Here is a 19,631-nt window from a genome sequence, read left to right on the forward strand (position 1 = left end):
TACCTAGATAGTAAATGGTATCCGTGTGATTTAAATCCTTGTACATATATATATATTTCTTTCCTCCCGATCTATGCAATGCATGCTTCGAGGGCCAAGAACAGCAGCAGCACTGCTAAACATACTTTTCTTTACATATATACACACAACACAGCAGAATAACATTTTATCTTTCTTCACAAAAACCTGTTGTCCCTTCAACCACCTTTCAGAAGTTGTCCATATCTTAAGTCCGAGTCCTAGTCCCAGTCCTAGTTCAAGTCCTAGCTCAAGTCCAAGTTCAAGTCCAAGCCAGCCCAAGCACATCTACAAATATCCATATATCTAGCACAGATCACTAATCGCGGGGGTCCACCTACCCGCATGAGCTATTAACCCCTCCTTAAACCATATTCAGACTAGTACTTCCTTCCTACTTGAGCGTTAAACATTTGGCCATCTTCGGAAAACATCGTGATCAAGGATTCCCATGCTTTTCTTGTCTGAAGTCACAATTGTATGTCTTGCCTCGATTTTCCTTTTTTTTCCTCAGATATAGAAACATATTGTCCCATGCTGATACTGTAACAGTAACAAAGGTATATACCAATTCCTCATTACATACTACTTCCTCTCCTTCCCTTTCAATCATTTGTCAATTAGATCAAAATTTAGCTTGTGATTGTGCGCAAATCAAGCTAAAGATCTAGCTCCGGTAGCTTAGCTTCTGCCTCAAATCTAGTGTCCGGCGCACGGCACTTACCCTTCTACCTCGTCCGAGTGAACAGTTTTCTTTTCCTTTACCTTCTTGTCTCTCTAGTTGAACTTTATATCCAACGTTCTTTGAACTTGCAGGTCATTAATACAATAATTCATTAGACCTACTCGTTCTCATACTCAAACGACCTGATATATCACAATGGCTTCCTACCTTCCTGGTGCCATCACCATACCCTTAACAAAAAGTACAGATTACTTGAAGAGTACAATTGGTGGTTTGACTTGGGGTCCCGTCCTTTCTCTCTCAAAGACTGCTGTCACTTCATTATTCGGACGAATTGAGCGTGGTACACTACTTGTTACTGATGTCGAAACTGGAACCACATTATGTTACGGGGCGAAGATTGCCAAAGAACCCAAGGTCGACGGCGTTAATGGCCATTATCCTTCAAGGAAAGCTGGTGCAGCAAGAAAGATAGAATTGAGGGTTATCAATCAAGCATTCTGGGTGCGATTATTCTTATTTGCCGACATGGGCTTCGCGGAGGCGTATATGTTGGGAGAAGTTGAATGCGATGATTTGACTGGGTTTTTTGAGGTATGATATATTTCCACGACTGGTGGTTGGGTTTTCATACTAATTCCTTTTGGTAGCTTTTTATCCAAAATCGTAATCAACTCGCAAATGCAACAACCCTAACTTCATCTATCGCCGCGACCATCACAGGACTCGCCCGAAGTACGAATACCCTCTCCAATTCTCTCCTCAATGTTTCCGCGCACTACGATATCTCCAATGAAATGTTCGCCGCATTTCTTTCGGAAGATATGACATATTCATGTCCAATATGGAAACCCATTTCTAGCATCTCTTCCGAGTCTGAAGAAGAACCTCTTGAAGAAGCACAAAATACGAAACTCGATCGATTTATAGACGGAGCGCGAATCAAATCCACAGATCAAGTATTAGAAATCGGAACTGGATGGGGCTCATTTGCTATCCGAGCCGTTCAACGAACAGGATGTCGGGTGACAAGTTTAACATTATCGATCGAGCAAAAAGCTTTGGCTGAAAAGCGCATATATGCAGCTGGTTTGGCGGACAGAATCGAAGTAAAACTGATGGACTATCGAGCCCTACCTATTCCAAAACAACCTTATGATAAAATAATCTCAATAGAGATGCTCGAAGCTGTCGGAGCAGAATACCTTGAAACATATTTCTCATGTATTCATCGACTATTAAAACCCGATGGAATCGCTGTATTTCAATGCATTACCATGCCAGAAGGTCGATATGAAGCATACGCAAAAGGAGAGGATTTTATTAGAAAATATATATTTCCAGGTGGACATCTTCCTTCCATTACTCAATTAATTGATAATATTACCAAAGCCTCGGAAGGAACATTGGTGGTAGAAAAGGTAGAAAACATCGGAGGACATTATGCGAAAACTTTAAGATTATGGAGGGAAAAGTTCCTAGCGAATTTCGAAACGAGGATTAGACCCGCGTTGATGGCAGAGCATGAAGGGATGGGTGAGAGAGAGGTTGAAGTTTTCAGAAAGAAGTGGGAGGTTAGTATCCCATTTCCCTTTTCCTTGTAATCTTATGAATTATCGTTCCGAAGATCACATGCTAACATACTCATTCTTTCTTATTATAGTATTATTTCACATATTGCGAAGCAGGATTCGCGACAAAGACACTAGGAGATGCGATAATTACGGTTGGGAGAGAGGGAGCTTTGGAATTGATGCATGGTATACCCTTATAAGCTAAGCTTTCAGACTTGCTTCATATTGCTGGTTATTCTTACTTCATTTGAGCGCTTGGAGTCGATGGGTGGGTGAATGAAGGGGTAACGAACTTTCTCTTCTCGCTATATTTCAAAAAAAGTAATTGAAGGATGGATTGATGTTGCTTTGGAATGGTAGTTTGATAGACCGACTATAGACTAGAGAATTTTCTTCGGATAATTCATTGTATAACAGGTACAGACAGGGGAGTGTGAGTGCTAGCTTTTTCTTTCGGCTCTTGGTCAAATGTCAAAACTTCTGTGATTGGAACATGATTGTAAGTTTTATATTGGTGCATCGTGAAAGTGTCCATATGATATGAAAGTATAGCTCAAGTCTAATACATGATTTTCTTAACGCCAAACTCCAAATTCCTCTCAATCCAGATGATCTGACACCAGTCTTGCTGAAATACTTCATAATGAAGAAAAATCCATACAACCTGCTTGGCCTCATCCTATTAACCCTGAACTCCCTCAACGTTTCCCTTTCTTCTTCTTCTTTGGCTTAGATTTTGACGAAGCACCAGAATGCGAAGGATTATGCTTCGCATGTTCGATGTCAAAAGCCGATTTATGTTTCCGGAACAAAAGTATCGTTGCTCTCGCATCCTCAATACTAGAATGTTCACCACCTTGAATATCCACACCTAATATCTCCTTTGACAACTTTTTCAAGCTTGGTGTTCTCCCGTTACTGTATTTCCTAAAGCCTGAAAACTTCGATGTATCGCGTATATCTCTCTTTGGATGACTTAAGATCATCGCTTCCAAATCATTCTTAATTGCATGTCCAATCAATATCCTCCCCTTCAATATCTCAGCAACATCTTTCTGTACCTCGTCGAATTCCCTCGCCGTCGCCATATTCTTCGTCGAAACCCCGGAAACATGAGTTCTCCAATCCGTCACAAATTCCTGAGGTCGCACAAATGAATCGTATACTTGCGTGCCGTGAAAATTCACTATACTAACGCGTGCTAATACTGATCGATCCTCTGCACCTCCTACACCTACCATTTCACAATCTATCCCGATGTATTTCCCTATGTCGACATCGGTGGATAATCCCCCATTGATCTTATCAGCTCGTGCACCCTGTATCGTCGTATCTTTTAAATTCCCTCCATAAGCTTCCGCGAGATCCTTCGCAGAGATATCATTGTCTTCCGCCCAAAGAGCTAAAGAGGCAGACGGTGCATTTTTAGGAAGTGGAGTATCATCTTCCGTCGATTCCAAAATTGGTGAACTTCCCATTCCCCCCATCGCTTTCCTCTTCGTTGCTGTTCCTTTTGCTTCAGCGATTGATCGGGTTTTAAGTGTGTTGCCTTCTAATCGTCTGCGTTTGGCGATACTGTCTTTTGTCCTTTCGGAAGGTTCTGCGGCTTTTCGTTTTTGGGCTTCGATGGATGCTGGGGGGTTTTTCTTTAGTATGGCTTGTAGGGATTTCCAATTACTTGATAAGACAGGTGCCATGATTTTTATTTTGCATGTTCTATTGTTGTTATTGTTCTTGTTGCGCTTTGGATAGGATTGGAGGGTAAAATCTCGAGGATGGGTTTTCATCAAGTAAATAAAATATTGGTGATAAGACAAGGCTGGATTGGGCTGGCTCGTGCCTGCAACTTTTCGATGTCAATGAGTGGAACGCTAAAAATACTCCGTCCGTACAGCATTATTCTTTCAACAGCCTTGTCAAATTGCCCCTCTAGAACAAAATAAGTCAACAACGAACGACCAAAATCACGAAATCGCGAAATCAATCAAAATTAATCCAAAATCAATTCCCCATCATCAAAAATAATTAGTTAATTCATCATGACGGGTCCTTCACAGGATAAGGATAGTAATGTAGGAACACCGGCACCTAAACAGAAGAGTAAAGCGACGATTGATACTTTGAGGTGAGTTTATTTTTACCTTGGCTCTAAATTTCACGGTCGCAATTTTATAGTGGTGCTGATGATGCCTGTAGGGTAGGATGTATAGCTATGGTTCAGAAGGTTAGTGTTCATTTTGTGTTTATTTGTATTTGTATCTGGGAACTTGGAATTTTTACATCAGAATTTCAACATTCAACCTCCATTCAATTATTCTCTGTTTTAACTTCCTCATTCTCCCTTTTTCATTCTTTTAGTTAAGACATCGATCCCAGTTTAATTCCCCTGGCTCTATCAAATCCCATACTAATTTCATTCAGGATGGTGCACTTAGAAGAGCAGAAATTCTAAGTATAAAAGAGACGAAAAGTGGTCGTCAATTTTATTGCAATTTTGACAATTTCAATAAACGTCTAGATGAATGGGTTCCAGCTATACGAATAGATTTTACTCAAGATGTTGAATGGCCAGCTCCAGAAAAACCAAAGGATAAATCCAAAGCTGCTCCAGCTGGAAAGAAAACCAGCGTGGGTAAGAAGAAGAATCAAAAACGTCCAGCGCAAGCAAGTAAAAGAGAAGATTCCGTCATTTCAGAATCAGGTTCAAATGCTCAACCTTGGTCGGAATTTGCTGATTCTCAAAGACAAACTCCTGATGTTGATGGAGATGGAGATGCAAAACTTACCGTGGCATTAGATCTTGATGCTACTCCTGAAGCAAATGATCCTATGGATGTGGATGAAGCGGCAGCTGAAGCAGCAAATGCGAAGAATGAACCCGTTCAACATTTCAGTCGAGAAGAAGAAATTGAAAAGTTAAGAACTGGAGGTTCCATGACACAAAATCAAGCCGAAATATCACGAATTCGAAATATTTCCAAAGTTCAATTCGGTAAATTCGACCTTTACCCTTGGTATTTCTCTCCTTATCCAGAAGTCTTCACTCAAGAGGATCTAATGTACATTTGTGAATTTTGTTTATCTTATTACGGAGATCTCAAATCGTTTACTCGACATCGTCACAAGTGTACATTACAACATCCTCCTGGAAATGAAATCTATCGAGATGATTACGTTTCATTCTTCGAAATTGATGGTCGTCGTCAACGAACTTGGTGTCGAAACTTATGTCTCATATCGAAGATGTTTCTCGATCACAAAACTCTTTACTACGATGTGGATCCTTTCCTCTTCTATGTCATGTGTTCCGTAGACGAAAAGGGATTTCATCTCGTAGGATATTTTTCAAAAGAGAAAGAAAGCGCAGATGGATACAATGTAGCTTGTATCCTCACACTTCCCCAATACCAACGTAAAGGATACGGACGTCTCCTCATCAATTTCTCCTACGAACTTTCCAAAATCGAAGGAAAACTCGGCTCTCCCGAAAAACCCCTCTCGGATCTCGGTCTCCTCTCCTATCGACAATACTGGACCGAACGCATCGTCGAGGAACTCTTAATCCACAACGAAAGAGATGAAAGAATAAGCATAGAAGGTCTATCCCAAAAACTTAGCATGACGAGCGCAGATGTGGAACATACGTTACAAGCGTTGAAAATGCAGGTTTATCATAAGGGGGAACATAAGATGGTTTTACCGACGGCGTTGATTAAGAGACATGAGGCGATGAGGGAGAAATATAAGTTGAGACCGAAGAGGGTGATTGATCCCGCGAGGATCGTGTGGAAACCGTTTAAATTGGTGGATAGGACTTGGGGGTGGTAGAGTAGATTGGGTTTGAGGGGGGAGGGATGATGGGATGATGCATGAAAGGAGATGGTGGAGGGATGAGATTTATATCTTTGCATCTGTGTATTTTAGACTTAGAGGAATGCATGGTGTTGGTTTGGTTTGGTTTGGTTGGGGTGATGCTTGAATCTTCATATTAATTAGCGTGTCCTCGAATAAGGTTAATGAAAGGGTGCGGTTGTGAAACGCTGGGTATGGGGCTATGGAGGCTGTGGTTATGAAATAAAGATCTTACATTATTTTTCGTTCGGGCGCAGCGATCGTGAGTGATTTATAGATTTAGGGATTTATGATTTATGCATGATTTGCTTGTTGTTTTCTTGGATGTTGAATGTAAGGTTATTTATTTATGAGTGGATGGGATTGAGTAACTGTGAGTGAGAGTTTGAGACGTGAGGATTGGGATGGAGTGGTGCGTATCAATGTTAGGGAGGTACATTTGGAATTTGGAATTTGAATTGAAACCGATTATTTATTATTATAAGTTTATGTGGGTGAAGGCAGTAAGTAGTTCTTGTAAGACTTAATTTGGTTAATAGATCGATTAATTAGTTGATTGATTGATTGATATTTACAAGATAGAGATTGGCCCCCGTATACTCCGTACATTCATGTTCATGTTCACAACATAATTCACGACATGATAATTCGCAAGCAGAGCAACCAAAAAAAAAGACTAGGAGATGTATATCGAAAAAATGATGCAAAAATATATTTGCGTTTATAAAAAAGTAGTTACAAGAATAGATCTTTATCTTTATACATGTCTGTCTTCTTTGGCCATGGTCATGGTCATATGCATATGTATATACATCTACTCATCACCAATCTAATTCTCCTTTGCTCTATCATCCTCTGAGTTCCCACTTTTTCTAATCCCATGCTCATATCCTTCCATCTACTCCGCATCACAAGTATCATCATCCTCTCCGCTGTAAGGAGCAGAAGCGGCAGTTGACTGAGGAGCAACAGTCTTCGAAGAGGAAGAAGAAGAAACATGTGTAGTAACTGGTGCTGGTGCAGCAGCAACAGAGGAAGAAGGTTTAACAGAAGTGGGTTTGACAACTGCTGGTGTACTTGAAGAAGAAGAAGAGCTAGCAGGAGTAGCAGCAACAGGAGCCACAGAAGAAGAAGAAGAAGAAGAAGTAGCCACCTTAGCAATAGGCGAAGCAGACGCACTTCCCGCCACATCAGGAGCAGGCATACTTGAATCATCCGCTCTCTTACAACCTGTACTCTTAGTCAAAGCAGCCGGACACTCAACCTGTTTAAAATCAACAGTTGGGTTATCGGCTCCCTCGAACCAGCCAAAGCGGAAATTACATCCGGCTTGGAGAGCAGCGGGGAATGTGGAACAATCGGTTGCGGATGAGACGCCGCCGTATTGGGAGCCCCAGCCTGAGGATGGTGCGCCGAATTCGGTCGTGCAGCCGTTGAAGATTCCGACGCCTCCTCCGGGCATGGCGAGATCGAATTGGTTGGAGCCGAGGTCACCTCCGGTGTTTCTGGAGGGGAAGTATGTTAGATGATGTATTTTAAGAAGGATGAGTAAGATTTGAATGCAAGAGAATAAACTTACGTAGCTTGAACAATCATCTTCTTGCCAGCAAGAGCAGTGCTGGTGAAAGTTAATTCATAACAAGCACAACACCAAGACGATTCACTTCCACCGGCAATATTAACCGCCGCATATCCATAGGCCAAATCATCGGTAACAGCCCAAGGAGATTGATCAGAACACATGTAGGAAGTTCCTCCGTTGCATCCGGAGACAGCCATGGCGGTAGGATCGGAGAGAGGAGAATCATTGATATCGCAGGTTCCTACGGGGCCGGATCCAGATGCCAAAACGGCTTTGTCGGACCATGAACAGGATGGTTTACAGCAATCCCAGTAACGGGTTGTGGTGCCGGAGCCGGAGGCTTGAGCGTTGGCTTGGAGGAAGAAGGGGAGGAGAGCGATGAGTGTCGTCATTGGGAGCTGCATTTTGAATTTTGGTTTGAAGGTTGAGTGAGATGTTGGTTGGGTCGGTTGCGAAGTTCTTGAGTTGATCTGGTCACGGACCGGATATTGGGTGTATAGATAAAGATATAGATGTAGTTACTTGAAAAGATTGAAATAAACTCGACTTGGAGCTTGTATGTGAAAGATTTGCGAAAAGAGCGTGATATTCAACAATGAATGTGAAGTGAGGGCAAATGTGCTTGAGGAAGGAGAAAAAAGATCACTTACCATGGAGAGACTGTACCTTTTAAACATCTTACCATTCAGGATTGTAATTGTCAAGAAGGTCTTCCAATTAATTTATTTAATCTATTTAATCTATTTCATCTCTCAATCTTGTATATTGGAAACAATGGCGTGGTAGAAAAGGATAAGCGAGTTGTATCTACAAATGAAAAAAGCCGTTAGAGACTTGGGAATGGATGAGTTAATCAGCATAATCCTTGGATTCCATCCTTGATAATAGATTAATAATGCAAGGAATTAAATCGTCGTTAATTCGGTTCATTCGGATATGATGAATTTTTAATTTACTCTGACCCAGTATATACAGTAGTAACATTTAAGTCTATATTTAAAGGTTGCAATTGGGCCTCCTTTATTAATTCAGTAGTAACCACACCGTTTGGTACCTGCATGTGAAATTCTTTCTTTTGTGGATCGTGGACTGTGCCTCCAGTAATCGAACATTTATCGAAATTAGATCATGCCAACTTCAGCCAAGATTTATGATAGGGGAAATCGATTGAATGTCTCGACCCCAATGGTTTCTCGATTTACTTTTTGTGAAGGAGAAACTTGGGAGATTGAGGTGGGGTTTGTGATATATTGTGCATCCTGCGTTGTTCAGGATTGCTTAGTCCCGTATATCTACGAGTACCCATATTAAAAATGATTTGGAAGCTTCTTCATAGTAACTTTAATATAAATAAAGACAACAAATACTTTTTGTTGATACTCCTGAGAGTAGATGATTTACAGTATGAGTATGATTCTGAGTCGGTATTCCATTCACTTGAAAAGATATATGCTTTATTATGAAATTCTTCGAGTTTGTTTAAGATGAGTATCGGAAGAACATACTGTACAAAATAACATACCTGGTAGAGTAAATTCGTAAATTAACCATTGGCCAAAGCCAAAGGAAGCCGAGGGAAGCCCCTTCATCCCCTCGATAACTGCAGTACTACCCTCTAAGCGCAGTAACTGACAAGGGGACCTACCTTGTAAGCGCTGTTAAGTAACCCTAAATCCATAAATCCATTCTCCGGATATCTAATAATAAACCGGCCGCAGTTGACCTGATATAAGGAGAGCTTCACAGAGTAAAGTCCAACCGAGGTTCCTGTAACCTAGTCAGCCAGCCTTGAGATCAATCCATCGACCGTTGGATGGATCTAGATTCTAGATGTCAATATTTTAACTACCTACTTGAGGACTTACCGGATTGCCAGTAATTATTTCCAGCCAAATTTCCGACATGATGATTTCGATTAACGGTGATATGGGGTGGCACTGGCAACTCCTCGTGTATACTGTATACCAAGTTGCTGAACCCCGAATTGAAATCAACATGGAAAGAATTCAAGGCAGATCGATCTTTGTACACAGCTCAATGCGTGATACTGTAAGATTGATAGATGTATTCATCGCTGCTCAATACCTCATATCAACGGGCTCTTGAATTGCCTCAAACATGATGATAAGTTTATACCGTAGATGGTCGTGAAGATGTCAAATCATCCAGGAGATGAAATTAACGTCGGAGTATCGATATCGAAGAGTGGTGAGTAGTGAGTGGCCGAGAAACACCTGGACCAAAAGGAGAACCGTTTAATCGGGCCGGACTTTATCCCCTATTGTTTAATACCATGCAATAAATGCATAAATAATGTATAAATATATGTATGTCGAGTAGCCTTGCACAAAATCAACAGCTGCAATGACCTCGGTTGTAACCTATTCTTATCAACTGCTGGATACCTCATACTCTCAGCGAGGCAAAAGCAGCGGAACACATCCGTCATATCTTATCTTTTATCTTAGCGTCCTCTTATTCGCCAATTCCTTGAATTCTGGGGTAAACATGGATCATCAGAGAAGACTAACTCCAATTGGTGATAGCTCGTGTGATTTTTTATCGTGAGCTTCTAAACTTTAACTTCGAAGCTTCTTTTGCTCCGAAGTTATCCGTACTTTTAAAATCGAACCATCTAAACCATCACTTGGTTCTTGTTTCCCTTTAATCATCTCTCTCTTCTCTTAATTAATTCAAATTCAGATCACAATACATTCATTGTATTAAATACAAATAATACATCTCAAAATAATAACCAACGAGAAGGAAAGAAATCAAAATGGCACCACCAGCACGAGCCCTTTTCTCGTATGTTCATCCCTTCACTCATTCATCCATCACTATCTTCTTAACCTCATATCCTCAATCTCCAACTCAACAAACTCCTCAAATGCTATAACCATGAACCTACTATGCTAACTTCACATTCACAGCCGTCAAAGATTAATCCTCGGTACCGTACTCGGTGGCGGAGCTCTCTTCGTCAGTATGAAATGGAAAGCAGTAATGCAAAGAAGTGAAGCGGCAAAGATCGCTGGATCACCACGAAATTTCGCTGTTGCTGCTGGAAGAAGTGGTAAGTCCGATCATCTTGCTTCTGTCATTATTTATTTGCTAACTGGCGGTGAAGGTGGAGGTATTTGAATGTCGAGATGAATTTCGATTGATGCTGGGAAATTTTATGAATCGGGTAGAAATTGGTATACGTGGGATGAATGGATACGGTATGCATGGCATGGTATGGCATGGCAATTATGATGGATGATGAGCATACATATACAAATTGGTTGCATACACAAGTGCATTGAATTTACGACAAGTCAGAGGAGACATGATATGATTATAGGCGTTTGGGTATACTCTGGCGATGAAGAAGAAGAAGAAACTAGATGGAAGGAACATGCTTTTCATGGATAATAAAATCGCCCTTTAAGTCTCAATCATGATTTTGTGGCTAGATGTTGATAATAATAAGGATGTTGAACCTTTCTCAGATTCCATTTCTTTCTACGAACTCCACTGATGGTCTTTACCCGGACGGAATCTATATCATTCGCAAAGAAATCTCAGAACACTCAAGTGAGATATGAGAGCAATCAATGGATAGTAACCAGGAAAATGAAAATAAAATATAATCATGTATATCTACAAAGCCCAGCCATATAGGTTTTCCTCTGCTCCAAAGATACAATCAATTATACGGAATCATAATCAAAATCTTATATCATATATTGAAATCCACTCCATCCATCCAGGTACGAGAAATCAATACCATTTTATCTCAACTTGAGTATATACACTGATTTGCTCGGAGAGTAGACATCAAGTCAAGTTACTTACTTGAAATGTGTACTTGAAGCATATACGAGTAATTTACAGTTCTTCGATGCGGGGTATTATCTAAGACTAAGACTAAGACTTAAAGCTTGGAATGAGGATTTGGTTATCTTGGATTTGTTAGTGTTTATTGGTGTTGGTTAGTGGTTATTTGTTTTCGGACTTGGGCTGGAAGGGGTTAGGTGGTTTGAAGGGGGGGAAGAGTTAGGTCGTTATTGATTATAGCTAGTAGTGTAGTCATAGCACGCACCTTGGTCGCTCCATGCTAGAAGCCGTTGTATTGTTAGGCTCAATGGTACATATCAAGTACGATTGTGGGTTTATGTATTTAGGAATCGTAGCTTTAATAATAAGTAAGAATACTCTTTTTATACCTGCGGGGATGAGATGGCCTTTTCATCGTCGAGATATGCGCACTGTCCTACTAAATTCTGTATTAATCTTGAATAGATAATAATATATATTCTAGGAAGTAAACCAAAGGATGGGAGGTATAGGATGACGATTATGGAAGTATATCAAAGGCTTCGATGCAATGGTATGATGAACTATATATTAATGTTATGAAGTACCACACGAGACGGGAATCATTGGATGCTTTGGAGAATAACGGGGATGAAGAATCCAGCTTACTTTCATCGGATGAGAATAGAGTGAGATTGTGTCAAGTAGAAGATGAAGATGAAGATCACTCGTTCTTAAATAAATAAATAAATAACCAAGGTAATCCATTACTAGGTGTCTATAGTGTGAGATTTCTATATTTTAGCTACTCGTACGAGTAGGTGATGTTGGTCTGGAGGATTGACTAATCAAAACCAAAAAAAAAGTAAAAACAAACAAGGTTCTTGGGGTGGGGGGGATGGAGGACTGTGATGTAAGTAGTCCCATAAGTCCCACCATGTCAGTAGGAAGTAGTTATATTGCTAGATCTGAAATAACTAGGTAGGTAAAGAACGAGAACATTTACTTAATGACTCTATGATTCGTGGGATGTTTGATAGGAATTCATAATTTCGAGACTCGATGGACTCTGAGGATAGTTTGGTCGCTATCCAATACTGATGTACTCAACTCTGATGTAAACCATTGTGATTCTCGATGAATGGCTTGTTTTTGTAGGTGTAAAGAGGTTGATTTATCATTATAATTATTATCCTACGGATAAACCACATTTAACTCCACAATAATCACACCTGCCATGTTAAAGTTATTATACCTGACATCGCGGAGAATTAGCTAAACTCGCTAGATTAAATCTCTCCTGATATTCATCCACCTCGTACCAATACCTAAAAGATGATCAGACAGCATACTTTTCGAGACCAAATACACCATTTCCTTTTCCAGTATACTATTAGATATGTTCTTGGTATCTTTCATTCTGTTGCCTTGAAATAAGCATATTAGCTACTTCAGATAATCTACAGATGTTGTAGTTGAGTTTACCATACTAAACTCTACCTAGTTTTGACTTTAGTGGTCAACTAGAATATAAGTCTCTTTAGATTTTTCTAGGTCATTGAACTACTGAGAAAATCTACATCTGGCAATGTGTCTTTTTTTTTCTATATAAAGAAAATCCTGTGACAAGTACTTTTTGAAACTCTTCACTCTTCAATTCACGGCTTACTTTCTCTTGAGCAGATACCTGGGATAGAAAGAAAGAAAGACTTAAGGTACGTCGTTTTCATTCGTGTGGAATAGCTATGAAGGAATTAATTATTTTCTCTATAGACTGTCTTATCATCATGGACGATATCAAGAGCAAGTTCAAAGCAATAGTAACAAAGAGAAGGATCCCCGTATCGATACTTCTAGTAGGACAAGATTATTATTCATACGAGCGACTACCCAAACCCAAGACGTTCAATCTAATTCTATCTCGTCCGAAAAAACGACGCGATGCCCTCTCCTCCTCATTACTACCCCGTTTACCTACAGAAATCATCTATAACATCTTATCATTCCTCCCTGCCGCCTCCGCAGCATGTTTCTCAATCTCCTCATTGCAAGTCCTACAACTAGTCGGAACAGGATACATGGACAACGTCCTCCGCGAAAATGCAAATTCCCTCGCCTTCGTCAGCCTCTGGACAAGAGATCTCCGCTCCCAAGTCTTCTGCAGAGACTGCAAAACTCTCTACAAAAGACGGGCCCTGAAATATCTCCTACATCGATACGGTTTAGTAAGCTACTGCGAACTCGAACGCCAGATAGCCCATTTCAGATTCACGGCCAGGGGTGTCATCGATTCCGAACGCATTTTTCCAATGTCTCCTACTATCATGGGTGATTTAATGCGTGAAGTCGAATGTCAGGAGCATCCAATCGATATCGATAAATCACGATATCCTGTTCCAATGGGCGATCTAACCGGATCCCGCACTGGAAATTACGTCAATCATGTGCGAGCAGATGTCGCAATGGTCGATGGTTCTGTGCTTTTCCGTCTGCAGGATACGTATATCAATCTTGAACCGGAGAGAACATACAAAACCATGTTCCAAACCTGTCGCCATATCCAAGTGCAAATAGAAACACATAAAAATTTCGTCCATGCATTTAAGCTCGGCAGCGCCACCGGGAATTACTGGAGAACGAAACAATTCCGAATAGCGAAGGAAGATGCATCTGAGAGCTCAGCATCCTTTGACTGTCCCGCTGTGAATTGCGATGATAAATATCATATTCAATTTGAGCGCCATGCTGGACAGGGCATCCTAGTATCGCTCACCCGACGGGTAAATCTGGGGAATTCATCAAGTGGCGAGAGATGGAGAGAATTCTGCCATGTGAGAGAGGCAAGCAAAGAAGCGGATCATACAGGACGTCTTGTGTTGACTATTGGAGAGGAAGCTACAAGACAACATAAATTAGCTGATACACCCTATTATACCGAGAGGTATTCACTTTCGCCATCGGCTATTAGAGATGTTGTGTTGCTGGCTCGGGAAAATTTAGCAAAGGCAGGGAGGTATAGTCTTTTGGGACTCAGGGAAATCGTACCGAATTTGAAATCATACAATAGCTAGAGATATGTCTAGAGGGAGTCACTAGAGGGGATACAGAAGTAGAAGAAGCCAAATACAGTCGCAGCTAGAGTGCGAATTTATTAATGAAGTTGTTGAGAAGTAGGGGCAATAGGGACAAGATGGCAAGCCGTAAACAGTGTGGTCGATGGGTGGTTTGAGTATATGGGTTTAAAATTTTGTTTAATTATTAATTATAAATTGTATATATAGATTTAAGGCTTGGTAAATTATAAATTAAAATAATTCAAGTATATGTATGATATATTAAAAGATTGGGTGGAAGAGGCCTCTATATTGACTATATTACTACGTCTGTAGGCATATTAAGATCTCCTCTTGGTATCCTCGGAGGGGACCAATATGCCTGCTTATGGTTCGTCTAATCTAGCCTGTTTAGGTAACCGTATTACTAATCACGACACGTGATTAGTACCGGTAACTTCTATTCCTTTTAACATGATAAATATTTACGTATTACCCCGTTTGAAGAGAGATTATTGTTAAAGTGAATGGTTCCTGCGTAGCACGAGCACAGGGCACTAGTCCTATTAGGACTAGATTGAGAAGCTCTCTGTAGGAGAGCTTCGCACTTCCGTAGAACTTAAATAATGAGTGATTCATATACAAGACCAATATAGCCTCACTTCTGCCCTATCTGTGACGCCTCACACCTCCGGGTCACGTGGCATGCCCCGTTTGTATTTAATCATAGGAAAACTCTCTACTCTTGTTTTCCTTCTTCTTTTCTCCTTAGCTTAGTATTTTCTAATACAAGATACTTTACCCAGTATTCTTGAGTGTGACAGTTATGGGTTAAGGCTTTATCACTGGTATTCACTTGGAAGTGAAGTCGTTACTAGATCAAGTAGAATGTAGGTAAACTAATTGATAACTAAGTTGAGCACAAAGCTCCTAGACTATGAAACTATCTTAACTATATACTTCTGAATACTATTGGATAGCCTGGATAGACTGGTCTACCTGGGCTATCCCCTAGACTGGATAGACTAGGCTATCCAGTCTATCCATCACGTGATCCTTTAAAGGCCTCAGGACACTAATCCTGGGATGATTCTGATCCTAGGATAATATAGCTCCTAGGATAATTGTCCTGGGACAAATACTATCCTAGGACATTCTACTCTAGGACGAATAACGTCCTAGGACACCTGTCCTAAGCCCACATGGTTGCCTAATCGTTTTGTCCTAGGATACTAATTATCCTGGGACATATTTTATCCTAGGACACTTGTCCTAGGATTCCTTATCGATAAGGACCCCCTCGGAAACAGCGGCCCAAACCGCCGTACTTGCTTTTATTGTGTTATAATACTCGTGATTCGTGACACTAATCTACTAAAATTATATAAAAAATAACTATATTTTTTTTCTATTAAGTATTAAACTTTATTATAAAATCTAATAAAATTATAATATTTAATGATACATATATAATGATTAGATATTAAAATATAAAACTATTTCCAAAAAAATTTATAGTTGATTAAAGATATTTTTGTTACGAGGTTTGCCGTCTAGATCACGTGGAAGTGCTCTAGGCTCTCGAGGTGGTTTATAACTAGGCGTCAAGCAGGGACTTAAAGTAATGACAATAATGATATGCAATTCGTAACTAATAGTAGAGTATACTAAATGATTGATCTTGAGCACGAAGCTCTATACAAAGGAAATCCATCTTGATTATATAGTCCTTCATGCTTCTATGATCACGTGCCTTGGTAGTTGTGTAGCCCGTCGTAACAATTTTTTGAACTATCAATAAACGATTATTGGATTATAATTTCCTCAATTTATTATTTATAGTTTGCATTAAGTTCCCCCCCCCCCCCCCCCAGAAATATGATTAATCCTTCGACTACACTAGCCATAGAAGTCATGTCTGTTAAAAAGCTACCTGGAGCAAGAAAATAACTAACGCTCTTAGTCTAACATTCGCTAGACGACACCAGAAAACGACGATATATATGCAAATGCCATTACACCGATACCTTTGCCTTCCTGAATCTCACTCTACAAGGAAACCCATCAGCTGGATGAGCAGCCCCACCATCCAACCTGATATGGTCTCTCCCCATCAACTTCCTTCACACCCTTCTGCCTCCCAAATTTCTCATCCCACTCTCCATACGCATCTTGTACATCCAACTCCCTGACCACCATGGCCAAAATAATCTTCAACTCCATCATCACCATAGCCTGACCGATACAATTCCTTGGTCCCAACTCAAAAGGTCTCCACGCCCCTTTGACATCACAATACAATTCATCTCCTGGTTGCGCAAGCCATCTTTCCGGTAGGAATTCTTTCGGATGAACCCAATATTTTGCATCATGTTGGATTGGCAGGTGGAGCATATATACCATGCAATTTTCCGTCGGATATGTATTCCCTTCTTCATCAACCAAATCTACACCTTTCATTCCCTGTCTAATACTTGAAGCGGGTGGGAACAAACGAAGAGTTTCTTTAATGACGGCGGTTGTATATGGTAATTGGTTTAGCAGGGTTGAATTCTCTTTGATGAGTTCAGGAAGAGTTGTGATATCAGTTCCAAATACTGAATCGTGTTCTTGAATTAGTTTGTCAAGAGTGGATGGATTCTTAGAGAGAAGATAGTAACACCAGGATATGGCACTACCAGTTGAATCATGGCCGGCGAAAAGAAGAAGTCGGACATTGCGGGTGGCGATGGTGCGGAATTTTTCATCGAGCTTGGTTGTATTGCGTTGAGCTGGATCTGACATGTAATCTTCAATAACCAAATCAATAATTGATTGAAAAGTTTCTGATTTCTCATTTGGATGTCCATTTGCTTCGGAGTTCTTAGATAGTTTATAAGTCTCGAAACGCTTGTCCAGCTCTTCATTGATATATGCATCCATTTTTCGACCATTGAGCCACTCTTTAATAGGACGCACAAAATTGAGCCATTGAAGCATATTTACTTCTTGATTTGCGAGTTTGCTTTTGATTTGATTCAACATAGCATCTGCAAGAGGATTGTATCCTTTCTGTGCGTTTAGTTTTGCATTCCTAGAATATATTAGAATTTGTTCTCACCAGTCCGACTCGTTTCGTTTATTCTCTACCCCATGCATCCCGCCATTTTATGTGATGTAGAGGAGGGAAAAAAATAACTCACAAAGCCGTATTCCCAATCAAATCAATCATAAACCTCAAATTTATTCCATCCAATTCAATCATCTCCCCACTTCTCGCCTTCTCTCTCAACTCCAACGTATAGGTTCCGACCTCATCTACAATACCAGGTACCAGACCCATCAAATATTTATTGCTAAATCCTCTAGCAAACAAACCCCTCAAATCCTTCCACTCATCGTACTCGGCATCAAACAAACTAATTCCACCCGTGATACTCCAAAACCATGTTCTGAGAGCATCAGGCTTGCGACATGCTACCGGAGTAGATTGAACAACCTGATTTGCGAGGAACGGAGAAGTGATGACTAGAAATGGGGCAGCGAAAGGATAGAGATCGAGGTAGAAGGCGCCATTGCGAGAGTATTGACGAGAGAGCGTGGCGAAGAAATATACTTTGAGAGCATCTGTTGGGAAACCTTTCATCGCATTGGATAGCTCGATGAGATGACCAGCTAGAAAATTATGGGGTGGCATTGGCTGAGGAAATGTTAGCAGAATTGATCACGTTTACGGAAGAAGAAAACTTACCAAGCCCCGGGCTCTTAACTTGGTGAAGAAATTCCGGGCAGTAAACAATTTTGGAAGAAGCCATAGTATGAGCGTGAAGAACGATACCAAAATCGTCGTCCATAGGAAATTCATCATGTGTTTTCTTCGCCGGTGGTGAAATCAATCTGAAGATTTTCGAGTAGGATACTTAAAAACTGTTTATTGAACCGGTGACAGCGTACCGTGTTAAAGAACTCGTTGGATTGACCGGAAAGTGCTATGTTGTTATACGCTGAGTGTAACTTTTATATACCGTATGTCGTCTTACGGGATACAGCCGATAAGCTCGAGTTATCACCACACTCACCACTTGATGAATGGAAAAGAGGTTATGATATTCAAGGCCGTACTGACCGCGATCAGTGAATGCGCGTTTGAAAGTATATCCTTTTCCCAGCTCTCAGAGTCATGATAAAAGGAAATCATAGAAATCAATCATGTCGTCGTCAGGTCTAGGATATTTGGGAAATTATTGATCTAGCACGTACCCGATGCTGATCTGCTACCACTCCCCAGTGAGACAAGCTTATTTAGTGGGTCAAAGTAATAATAAATAATTGACTGGTTAAGTTTTGTTATGGCATTGAACAGTTGAACAGGTGAACCATCGAGCTGAAGCTCATGATATAATAAATGTCCGACAAATAAGAAGATCATAAGGAGAGAGTAAAAATGTTTCTAATGATCTATATTTGAGAAATCTCGAAGGGATTATCACTAATCGTTCTTGCCTCAACTCGAGGCTTTGTTACCTGAAATTGATCTCAAAAGAACCAAGAAAAGACTGAGAAGTCTCCCTCGGTATGGTAATTTTGAAGTGTATTGATGGTGATCTCCTACTATCAATATCAGACGAATGTATTTCCCAGCTTTTCGGTATAGTTGCTTCCTCAAGATTAATTATTTCGCGGCTGGTTTAATCTTCCTATTCCATGAATCAGGCCAATGAAGCGACTGAGCTCACTTAGTTGACACAATTCAGTCAGATAATGGAAAGACTTGAAGTCTCAAGAGATACCATGGATTTGTGGCTTGTTTCTTCCCATTGAATTCATGTTGCTCGATTTTATACGCTTTTTTTTAGTTTCTTTTCCTTTTTTCCTTTTCAAGTTGAAGATGTGAAAATATCATGCCATTGTTGACGAGAGAGGTGTTTCTCCCTTCCCCGCTGGCATGGAGAATGGAGACAGATTTTATGTTGATCTATTCCCAAATGGCGAGAATAGATACTTGGAGCTCCCTCATGCTACTTAGCTTCTGCGGAATGGTCATCATCTGACGCAGAAATCTTATATCTAGATCGAAGATGTGTGGA

At 40.4% G+C, this 19,631-nt stretch overlaps 8 protein-coding genes across 8 annotated transcripts; 4 read left to right on the top strand and 4 right to left on the bottom strand.

The window, feature by feature from the left end:
- Positions 1-898: 898 nt before the first annotated feature.
- On the top strand, positions 899-2,477 carry SS1G_13857 (hypothetical protein; the record flags this gene model as incomplete). The annotated part of the gene is made up of 3 exons (XM_001585238.1): positions 899-1,297; positions 1,354-2,277; positions 2,367-2,477. The coding sequence occupies 3 exons, from the start codon at positions 899-901 to the stop codon at positions 2,475-2,477; spliced, it is 1,434 nt and encodes a 477-aa protein (XP_001585288.1).
- Positions 2,478-2,975: 498 nt separating this feature from the next.
- SS1G_13858 (hypothetical protein) lies at positions 2,976-3,974 on the bottom strand (the record flags this gene model as incomplete). The annotated part of the gene is made up of 1 exon (XM_001585239.1): positions 2,976-3,974. One exon carries the CDS (start codon positions 3,972-3,974, stop codon positions 2,976-2,978), a length of 999 nt encoding a protein of 332 aa, XP_001585289.1.
- Positions 3,975-4,316: 342 nt separating this feature from the next.
- SS1G_13859 (hypothetical protein) lies at positions 4,317-6,105 on the top strand (the record flags this gene model as incomplete). The annotated part of the gene is made up of 3 exons (XM_001585240.1): positions 4,317-4,402; positions 4,474-4,501; positions 4,699-6,105. 3 exons carry the CDS (start codon positions 4,317-4,319, stop codon positions 6,103-6,105), a joined length of 1,521 nt encoding a protein of 506 aa, XP_001585290.1.
- Positions 6,106-7,027: 922 nt separating this feature from the next.
- On the bottom strand, positions 7,028-8,115 carry SS1G_13860 (hypothetical protein; the record flags this gene model as incomplete). The annotated part of the gene is made up of 2 exons (XM_001585241.1): positions 7,028-7,634; positions 7,709-8,115. The coding sequence occupies 2 exons, from the start codon at positions 8,113-8,115 to the stop codon at positions 7,028-7,030; spliced, it is 1,014 nt and encodes a 337-aa protein (XP_001585291.1).
- Positions 8,116-8,989: 874 nt separating this feature from the next.
- SS1G_13861 (predicted protein) lies at positions 8,990-9,615 on the bottom strand (the record flags this gene model as incomplete). Its single annotated transcript, XM_001585242.1, has 3 exons — positions 8,990-9,003; positions 9,234-9,339; positions 9,577-9,615. The coding sequence occupies 3 exons, from the start codon at positions 9,613-9,615 to the stop codon at positions 8,990-8,992; spliced, it is 159 nt and encodes a 52-aa protein (XP_001585292.1).
- Positions 9,616-10,490: 875 nt separating this feature from the next.
- SS1G_13862 (predicted protein) lies at positions 10,491-10,855 on the top strand (the record flags this gene model as incomplete). Its single annotated transcript, XM_001585243.1, has 3 exons — positions 10,491-10,519; positions 10,645-10,787; positions 10,842-10,855. 3 exons carry the CDS (start codon positions 10,491-10,493, stop codon positions 10,853-10,855), a joined length of 186 nt encoding a protein of 61 aa, XP_001585293.1.
- Positions 10,856-13,299: 2,444 nt separating this feature from the next.
- Positions 13,300-14,583, top strand: SS1G_13863 (predicted protein; the record flags this gene model as incomplete). The annotated part of the gene is made up of 1 exon (XM_001585244.1): positions 13,300-14,583. One exon carries the CDS (start codon positions 13,300-13,302, stop codon positions 14,581-14,583), a length of 1,284 nt encoding a protein of 427 aa, XP_001585294.1.
- A 2,046-nt stretch (positions 14,584-16,629) lies between these two features.
- Positions 16,630-18,409, bottom strand: SS1G_13864 (hypothetical protein; the record flags this gene model as incomplete). The annotated part of the gene is made up of 3 exons (XM_001585245.1): positions 16,630-17,638; positions 17,748-18,244; positions 18,296-18,409. 3 exons carry the CDS (start codon positions 18,407-18,409, stop codon positions 16,630-16,632), a joined length of 1,620 nt encoding a protein of 539 aa, XP_001585295.1.
- Positions 18,410-19,631: the final 1,222 nt, after the last annotated feature.

The sequence above is a fragment of the Sclerotinia sclerotiorum genome, genomic scaffold (assembly GCF_000146945.2).
Source record: "Sclerotinia sclerotiorum 1980 UF-70 scaffold_27 genomic scaffold, whole genome shotgun sequence".
NCBI lineage: Eukaryota > Fungi > Ascomycota > Leotiomycetes > Helotiales > Sclerotiniaceae > Sclerotinia > Sclerotinia sclerotiorum.